The following is an 8,990-nucleotide window of genomic DNA, read 5'->3' on the forward strand; positions in this document are numbered from 1 at the left end:
GAGGGGGAGCGCGACGCGAGGGGAACATTTGACGTAAGGTTGGGTGTGGCAGGGCAGCCAACGGGGGTTCGGCGCGGGGCAGGGCCGCCAACGGGGGCTCGTTGCGGGGATTTGGGCGTTTTTCGAGGGGGCGCTCGGAGCGGCGCTCGCGCTGTTACCGACCGTTTTGGAGAATTGCGGGCCAATATTTTTTTTTTTTTTTTTTTCTTCGTCGTCGGTCGCGCGCGCGTTCGGGCGCGTCCGAACTCGTTCGAACTCGTTCGAGGTCGCTCGTCTGGACGTTTCGGGGGTGGGAGGGAGAACGACGCGTTCTAGGTGGTTCGTTTCGCGGGGGGTCTCGCGCTCCCGTTTTCGTCGTCGTTTTTTTTAACTCTCGGTCCGAAGGTTGTTTCGATCCGCGTCGCGACGGGTAGGATGTGGTTTTCCTGCCCATCCCGACTTATCGAGAACGATGGAGATGACTCGTCTCATCGTTCGATCGATTCGTGATAATTTTTTTAACGCGCGTTCGAACTCGTTCACGGTCGCTCTCGTCGTTTCTTCTTTTTGTTTTGTTTTGTGGTTTTCCTCCTATTGTTTTGCGGTTTTCCTGCCCATCCCGACGCGACGTATCGAGATCGAGGGAGATGACTCGTCTCTTCGTTCGATCGATTCGTACGATTCGCGATAATTTTTATTCAACGCGCGTTCGAATTCAGCGTCGCGGTCGCTCTCGTCATTTCCTCCTTTTGTTTTTCTTTTATTTTTCGTCGGAGGATGCCGCGAGCGGTTGTCGTCATTCCGGGAAAAAGCGCGTCCGGCAGGGGGTACGTCTTCCGTTGAAACGACGAACGGGGGGTATAAATTGAACGGGCGCGCGAACGGCGCGGCAAACGGTTATTTTCTACGAGGATTCTAGAGCGCGGTGGAGAGTTAATACAATATATTTGTAAAAAAATATGAGCGACGAGTACGCAGAACTTTGCAAACCAACGTTCGATCTTAAAATCAGGAAACCGATCGTGAAAATCAGCGAACCGCTCGTAAGAAATAGGGATCCGTTCGTGAGGAATAGGCATCCGCGACGCGTCGACGTAACGAGATATCTGATTCGTCGCGAAATCGGAATCGCCGATCTCCGATCTCAGCGGAGGTTTCTCGATATTCATGATTACGCTGAAACATTTACATGGCGGACTGCAGATGGAGATATGCAGCTTGATTTTGACGCGTTAGAGGTGCATATGTAGCATTAGCGATACGTACTCTCGAATGAACGATCGCCGTTATCCGTCGTCCGAGAAATCGGACGACGAATGGCGCTGTCGCGAGCCCATGCCTAAGTTTTCGTCCGATTCGGACGACGAATCGGCGAGAGTCGAAGCACCGTTGTCGAGTGCGCGCGCGTCGGTGGCGAAGGAGGACGCGCGATGGAATCTGGCTACCCATCATCTGCGAAGGGAAATCGGAGCGCGAACCGATCGCGAGCAAAAGTGGATAGAGACGACGGTGGCGAACTCCGTCAGGGCGAGCGATTATACGCGTCGCCTGCCGCTCAAGTATTATCTCTATTACGAGACGGTGTACGGAGGAGAGAGCAGGATACATAGGATTCAAACCACCCGGTCTCGTCGTCTTTTCGACCGAGTGAAGTTCAACGTTCCCGAGGGTGAACCTTTCTGGACGCGATGCGGAAAGAGTGCGACGAGTTGCTCGCCGCGGACGTCCGCGACGCGGACGGGTACCGCGCGTGGAGACGGCGATGCAACGAGTGTCTTCTACTCCTGCGGGAGCAGTGTCGAGTCAAACGCTCCGGGAAGCGAGGAAACACGGGAGCCGTGAGCGCTCTGGTGGCTCTGATAACGCGATTTAAAAGTTCGAGGGAGGATCTGCGTCGACGATTCGAACGCGCCGTAGGTGCCGGCTTGAAAAGGTGCGGGATAATATGACCGAACACGGGTGTCTGAAGGTCAACGTCATATTCAACGGGGAATTCGTAGCGGACGTTAAAACCGACGTGAAGAGTATCGTTACGCGGAACGAACAGCTTCTCCCAGGTTCCGATCTGAGCGAGTGGTACACGTGCGCGACGCGATTCTAACGCGGTTGGAAGAATTTCAAGAACGCGACAGCGGATGGGCGTTGTCGCGAATATTGAACCTAATCGTGAACGTGAACAAGTGTAATTTCATGCGCGTGGGATGTTGGATGAAAATACCGTATAAGACTTAAAAAAGCGGTGGTCAACGTGCTGTCGGAGAACGACGCGTGTTTCGCGCGCGCGGTGGTCGCGGCTCTGTACCCCGCCGAGCGGCACGTGGAACGATGCGGCTCATATCCCGATTACGCGACGGTGCTGAATCTCGACGGGATCAATTTTCCCATAAATCTGAAAAAGATCGGAAAATTCGAACGTCAGAACGACGTATCGATCAACGTGTTTACAACTCGGGAAGAAATTGAAAAGAAAGCTAAGTTCGGCCGGGGCGCCGACCACAACGCGATCGTGGCTCTGCGGTTGACCGACGATAAGCGAGACAGGCACGTAAATCTGCTGTATCTGCGCGATACGCTGCGCGGCGTCAATAGGGGCCATTTCGCCTGGATAAAGAATCTGTCGCGATTGGTGAATTCGCAATTGACAGCGAAACGGTGCGCGAAGCACGTTTGCGATCGGTAGGTAAAAGAAATGAAATGAAATGAAAAAAAAAAACACGAGGAACAAGGAAAAGATGAGGCGTTATTTTTTTTTACATACACGCAGTAATCGCTCGCACATTATTTCGCAGATGTCTACACTATTTCTATACGCGCGACAAGTTGGTCGCCTACAGCGTCGACTGCGGCCGAATGAACGACTGCGCCGTCGTTCTCCCGAACGAGAGCGACAAGTGGCTGTCTTTCGACAATTACGACAGAAAGGAGCGACTTCCCTTCGTGGTGTACGCGGATCTGGGCATCGATCGCGTAACTTTTCCCCTAGGGCGGAATGGTGAAAAGTGAACATTTCCGGGTGAACTCGGCCATTTTGCAATCGTGTAATTTTTCGTGGCGCCAAAATGTGAACATTTTCGCGTGAACTTTTTCGGCAGCATCTTACATTGCGGAAATGTGAAATATCAGTGAATTTCTGAGGTCCCTAACATTAATTTGCTCAAAATGGCTGCCGCATTGTTTGTTTTGATTGCAGCAGACGAAGAAAGAACGAAATTGCAACGTATACGTAAAACTTTACGTGATTTATCAGACCCTTTTACAATACAAGAGTCGCAATTTCGTCTTCTGTACAGGTATGTATGCACTTGAAATTTAATATGTAGGTTATTTTTTACATATATGCATTACACACTTTACTAATATTATTGTTTATATAATTGTTTGATGTGTATTGTCATAAAAAAGTTTATATAATATTTTTAGATTATCAAAAGATGCGGTGAGGGAACTTTGTGCTCAATTACGGCCATATGTTGAGCAAGAAGTGAGAGCAACAGCGATACCATTTGAGTTGAAGGTATGTATATATGTATATAAATAGTTATTTTAAATTATAAATTATATATGTAAATAACGTGTAATTTAATTGTAAATATTATGGTATATGTTCTATTTAAAATTAAATTGATCGATAGGTTTTGGTGCTTATACATAGAAATATGTACTATTATTATTACTATTATATCATTATTGTTGTCATTTATTTTTACTATGTCACAGATATATGTATCTTTATTATTTACATCATAAAGTTTTAGCAACATTAAGCTTCATGGTTTCAGGCTCATATCAAAGAAGAATTGGCCAAGACTTTTTATCATGTATGTGCCAATCCTCTATTAGTAAAGTTGTTCACCAAGTAGTCGAAGGGTTGAACCAAATTATGGGAGAATGGATAAAATTTCCTACGCAGCCACATGAAATGCAACATATTAAAGAGCAGTTAGTTTGACAGTTAAAATATTTAATTACTCTCATACTCTATTAATATATACGTACTTTGATCATTCTTTAATATTTATATTAGTAGCACTCTGATGAATATAGAAACTTTTTTTAAATATCATATGTGTAATTAATTGTTATAATATATTTTTCATTAAGATTTTGGGACAATTGCCAATTTTCTGGAGTAATAGGTGTTGTTGATGGAGTCCATATAGCGATATGGCCACCGGAAACGATCAGGGAGCATTTATATTTGAATAGAAAGCTTTACCATTCTTTGAACGTTATGCTTGTGAGTGTAATCATGTTTCGTAAAATAGCTACAGTAGATTCATCCAGAGTTATAAAATGTTATGCTAATCGGTCCAATATACTAAAATTAACACTTCCGAATTTCAATTTTAGATTAGTAATTACAATCTATGGATTTTGGCAGTTAATGCAGGCCATGGAGGCCGGACTCACGATTCAAGGGTTTGGAATGCTTCTGAAGTGTCCGTTCATCTGGAAGAACAACACAGGAATGGCAGGACGGGTACATGGTTGTTAGGTATGCGCAAATACTCTGAGGAACATTTTTAAATGTATAATTCTCTATGTTGAGAAGGTACACACTTCAATATGAAAATTATATAGATCAATTTCGTTATTCTATATGATTTTGTTGCTATATTTTGATGTATAAGTGATTCCGGATATCCACTGTTACCATATTTAATGATTCCTAAGCTAAATCAAATACCAGGGTCACCATCTGCAGCTTACACTAATGCACATGTAAAGGCCCGATGTTCAGTTGAACGGTGCATAGGCGTTCTGAAAGGACGTTGGAGATGTTTGCGAAAGGTACGGGCGCTTCACTACAAACCAGAATTTGCAGGTAAAATTCCTATTTGTGTTTCATGATGCTTTTAAAAGAGGGGTAATATAACTATAAAGAAAACTGATATTTGTTATGTAGCACTGATTGTTAATGCTGGATGTGTTCTACACAACGTCGCAAAATGGTACAATATCCCAGATCCAGAGCCGTATTTCGACGACCTTGAAGTTCATGATGCCGATGGAATTGATGCCATGGATGTGCTTAATCGTCGTACAGGAAATGAAGTTCGAGAGAACATAATACGGCGCTTTTTTATGTAATTTGCGTTTTTATTCATTTACAAAAATTTGTAATCAACAGTTATATAAACTTTGTTTACGCAAAAAAGAACGAAAAGAACAATCTTATTGTCACAAATAAATAGTAGTCATATGAACTTACAGTCTACGCTTTCTTTGGTTTTTAAGATAATGGTTTGTTGAGAAAGCTGTAATTGGGCTGCTCATAAAATCTTACAACAAAAATAAACAATCTTATTGTCTTAAATAATTAGTAGTTATTTGAACTTACAGTCTACGTTTTCTTTGGTTTTTAACAACAGTTCGTTGAGAAAGCTGTAATAGCGCTGCTCATAGCATTTCATAAGGAAAAAAAACAATCTTATTGACATAAATAATCAATAGTAATTATTGTTATGCTAATTTATAATACAAAATAAAATATTTAATGACAGAACAAAATAAAAAATAATAGATACTACTTGAATATATCACAATGTCAGAATTAATGTTATGTATGTACACTACCTATCGTTTATTCTGTCGTTGATAAATTCGGAATTGTCTTAATAATACGGTAAGTCCACGTCTACAATAGGTGTTTTAAAGCCCTAAGCCTTAAGAAATTGATCAATTAGTCGAATTTGAGGAAAATAATCGACTGTGATTGGTCAATTTCTTAGGGCTTAAGGCTTAAAACACCTATTGCAGACGGGGACCGAGGACTCTTATTCTTCATTTCTTTTTTATTAAGAGCTGATACAACCATGCGACATACTGCATCGCTTATATAAACTTATATAAACGGGATAGAATCACACTGACAAAAAAGTCTGAGAATTGTCTAAAAATTTCTCTGAAAATATCTTAAAATCTTGAAACACCTTTCTAAAAACGTCTGAAATTCTCTGAAAAATTAGAAATTCTCTGTCTCTGAAATTCTCTGAAAATTTTTCAAGCTTTTTTGACCAAGATCTTTCAAAATGGTCCCAATTTGAAGACATTTTCAGATAAATTTTTTGATAATTTTCAGACTTTTTCCCCTACGAGGTTATTTTTAAAATTATTAAGACAATTCACTCAACAACGAGGTATGCACATACTTACTATTCACAATTCAGGGACACAGAAGTTTTTTCATTTCTTTTAGTTCTTCTAAAATGCCTTTTTGCGTTTTAAGCGCATCTTTTCTCAGTTGAAGTTCTTGACGATTCAGTTCAAGTGTCTCTTCTTGAACGCGTAACATCAAATGTGATATTTCGTTTAAAGATTTTATTTTTTCTGGTAACGCAACAGGTTGCTTTTCATTTTTCTTCTTCACCTGTTCGGTTTCATTGTAGGAACAATCTACCTTTATCTTCTTTTTATCTGATGATCCATATTTTGTAGATCTGTTATTACAGCTCACGGCAGTTGTACTAGATGGATCGCTGCAGTTGACGATTTCAGAAAGTGAGTTCTCTAGTAATCCTGCCTTTCGTTTTTTATTTTTTGGTTCACAATTCACGTTTTCTTTATCTTCATCCTCTTCAAATGTATAACCACTTTGAGTACGTGTAGTGGAATTGCCGAGATCATCGTCGCAATAAATAATTGGCACTTTATCGATGTCTAGTACCTCGAAATCATCCAAGATTTCATTTTGTACACTTCTTTCTGGGACTTCTAAGACTTCTGGGACTTCTGGATGAGGTTTCTCAGTTCCCTTAGAATAAAAATAATAATAATAATATCTAATAATAATAACAATAATAAAATAACAATATTAATAAGAGTAATAATATTAGTAATAAGTATCTCGAGAGCATTTCAGCCTGTCAACATTACTAAATCCATCGCGTGCAGGATGCAAAAAGCAGTGCTTCTGGGTTTTCTCAAGCTACTTATATCACACGACTTGATAATGCTATGTGACACCTTATAGTAGAGGGAGTGGCCATAGTGGTCAATTACCTTCTTTGATTTAAATCCCGCTTGAGGTATATTTGCCAACCCAGCTGCCTCGGGAGTAAGAATTTCCAATAGTTGTGTCTCAAGGTCAGTAAAGTTAACAATTTTTGGAGGTCCACCGCCTGTGCCTTGTACATTTCTCCTCCTATTCGTTTCTTTCTTAAGAACGTACATTTTCCAATCTGACCAACTCTATGGAAAAACATAAAAATATATGCACTGCTTTTAATATTCTTCGTGTATTCTTTTACAAATCAGTATACCTTTATCCATTCTTGTATTGTTTTAACCGGTCCTTCTCCGGAACTATTTAGCTTATTTGTTATTTGCTCCCATATATCTTTCTGCAATGTATAATATAATCATTTCTAATATTAAATACCAATATATATACAAATATATACAAAATTATTATATTTATATAATAACCAATTCTTTCCGGCTCTCAGACTTTCTTGAAACTCGACCTCTTATTATTTCCGGATGCTGTTTCAGGGAATCCAGCAGAATTTCCCGTTGCTTGTACGTGACATTCATACTAAAGCAATTAATTAAATTATATTAAATTATTAATTACATATTATTATTAAATATACTATATTATTGTATTATGTAGGCAGCGTAGGATTTGACACAATTTTTATAACTTTCAGTATATATATAGTTTAAGAAGAAGATATTTTAAAATTATATATGTTTTTAATATCATGTAATATTTATATAGATATGGGTTATGTTATGACTAAAAGATTATCTATCACTCCAATAACACATTTTATTCTAACAAATGTCTTATTCGTTTAAAACTTCTATTTATTTATATTTATCACAAATTATGGCGAATAATACAATATGTATAAACAAATATATAGAGTAATACAATATAATGTAGTATAATTAATTGTATTAATACATACTTGCGATTTCAACAATCTTATTGTCCAGATACAATAACATATGATATATAAGATATTCTTCTTGGTTATCGTGTTCAATATTCAATATCTTCAAGATATTTTGAGGTTACAGGACAGACGTGAAGGTATTCCTTTTACCTGGCGACTATGTATAGGCAGTATCAAGATGCGCCTCGTTTAGCTTGCATGGCGATGCCGGATCGCGGTTTCCAACTACGAATTTTTCTAGTTATCTCACTTTTCCACTTTATACGTACGCGATCACTCTCAGTGCATATGTGAAAACTGGAAATGTTCACGTGAGATTACGAATTGTGGAAAGTGAAAAGTGAAAAAATTCACCAATTCTTAGGCGATCGCTGCCCTGAAGTGTCTTCTCAAACGACGGGAGAGGGAAAACGTCGAGGGGGGCCCGAGAACGGAAAGATACGCTTATCAGCGTCACGTACCGTTCAGCCTGGGCTACTATCTGTGCTGCACCTACGACGATACCGCGTCCGCGTACAGATATCGTCGCGGCGAGGATTGCGTTTCGTGGTTCGTGAACGAGCTTCGCGTTCTCGCGCGTCGCGTTAAGAATAAATTTTCCACCAATATAGCGATGGTGGAACTTACGGAGGACGAGAAAAGCGAATTTCTGCTCGCGACTCATTGTTGTGCGGGAAACCGTTTCAACCGGAGGACAAGCGCGTGCGAGATCACTGTCACCTAACCGGACGTTACAGAGGTCCGGCGCATTCTCTTTGCAATCTGAATTACAGAAACGTTTACGTGATTCCCGTGTTCTTTCACAATTTGTCGGGTTACGACGCGCACTTCGTCGTCGAGAAAATCGCGAACGATTTCGAGGGCGGGGTCGATCTGCTGCCGCTCACGAAGAAAAGTTACATATTTTTCTCGAAGACCGTTAAGGAGACGCAGACGGACGGAAAATGGGATCGGTACGTGAAGCTTCGATTCGTGGACTCGTATAAATTTTTAGCGGCGAGTATCGAAACCCTGGCGTCCTATCTGAACAGGGACAAGCTGAGAATCACGCGTTCGGAGTACGCGGATTTGAGCGCGGAGAATCTCGATCTGCTCACTCGCAAGAGA

At 40.7% G+C, this 8,990-nt stretch overlaps 3 protein-coding genes across 3 annotated transcripts; 2 read left to right on the plus strand and 1 right to left on the minus strand.

Moving 5' to 3' along the window:
- The first annotated feature begins 2,937 nt into the window (after window positions 1-2,937).
- Window positions 2,938-4,470, plus strand: LOC112455865. Its single transcript, XM_025018066.1, has 4 exons — window positions 2,938-3,269; window positions 3,400-3,493; window positions 3,759-3,918; window positions 4,081-4,470. The coding sequence occupies exons 1-3, from the start codon at window positions 3,139-3,141 to the stop codon at window positions 3,837-3,839; spliced, it is 306 nt and encodes a 101-aa protein (XP_024873834.1). The 5' UTR covers window positions 2,938-3,138; the 3' UTR covers window positions 3,840-3,918; window positions 4,081-4,470.
- On the plus strand, window positions 4,464-5,070 carry LOC112455866 (putative nuclease HARBI1). The gene is made up of 3 exons (XM_025018067.1): window positions 4,464-4,474; window positions 4,611-4,804; window positions 4,886-5,070. The coding sequence occupies exons 1-3, from the start codon at window positions 4,464-4,466 to the stop codon at window positions 5,068-5,070; spliced, it is 390 nt and encodes a 129-aa protein (XP_024873835.1).
- Window positions 5,071-5,829: 759 nt separating this feature from the next.
- LOC112455863 (myb/SANT-like DNA-binding domain-containing protein 4) lies at window positions 5,830-8,256 on the minus strand. Its single transcript, XM_025018064.1, has 5 exons — window positions 7,896-8,256; window positions 7,408-7,516; window positions 7,242-7,322; window positions 6,982-7,170; window positions 5,830-6,733 (listed from the first exon to the last, which is right to left on the minus strand). Exons 2-5 carry the CDS (start codon window positions 7,513-7,515, stop codon window positions 6,146-6,148), a joined length of 966 nt encoding a protein of 321 aa, XP_024873832.1. The 5' UTR covers window position 7,516; window positions 7,896-8,256; the 3' UTR covers window positions 5,830-6,145.
- Between the last annotated feature and the right edge of the window lie 734 nt (window positions 8,257-8,990).

Source organism: Temnothorax curvispinosus, unplaced genomic scaffold (genome assembly GCF_003070985.1).
Source record: "Temnothorax curvispinosus isolate PA1 unplaced genomic scaffold, ASM307098v1 QBEX01006429.1, whole genome shotgun sequence".
Lineage (NCBI taxonomy): Eukaryota > Metazoa > Arthropoda > Insecta > Hymenoptera > Formicidae > Temnothorax > Temnothorax curvispinosus.

What these genes read in the sequence shown, in the direction of transcription:
- LOC112455863 (XM_025018064.1), bottom strand. Translation starts at nt 7,515, where the DNA reads ATGAATGTCACGTACAAGCAACGGGAAATTCTGCTGGATTCCCTGAAA. An exon ending in CTGAGAGCCGGAAAGAATTG is followed by an intron (nt 7,323 to 7,407) that starts GTTATTATATAA and finishes TATACATTGCAG; the next exon opens with AAAGATATATGGGAGCAAAT. An exon ending in CAATACAAGAATGGATAAAG is followed by an intron (nt 7,171 to 7,241) that starts GTATACTGATTT and finishes GTTTTTCCATAG; the next exon opens with AGTTGGTCAGATTGGAAAAT.
- LOC112455866 (XM_025018067.1), top strand. An exon ending in CTACAAACCAGAATTTGCAG is followed by an intron (nt 4,805 to 4,885) that starts GTAAAATTCCTA and finishes TTTGTTATGTAG; the next exon opens with CACTGATTGTTAATGCTGGA.
- LOC112455865 (XM_025018066.1), top strand. Translation starts at nt 3,139, where the DNA reads ATGGCTGCCGCATTGTTTGTTTTGATTGCAGCAGACGAAGAAAGAACG. An exon ending in CAATTTCGTCTTCTGTACAG is followed by an intron (nt 3,270 to 3,399) that starts GTATGTATGCAC and finishes TAATATTTTTAG; the next exon opens with ATTATCAAAAGATGCGGTGA. An exon ending in CGATACCATTTGAGTTGAAG is followed by an intron (nt 3,494 to 3,758) that starts GTATGTATATAT and finishes TCATGGTTTCAG; the next exon opens with GCTCATATCAAAGAAGAATT.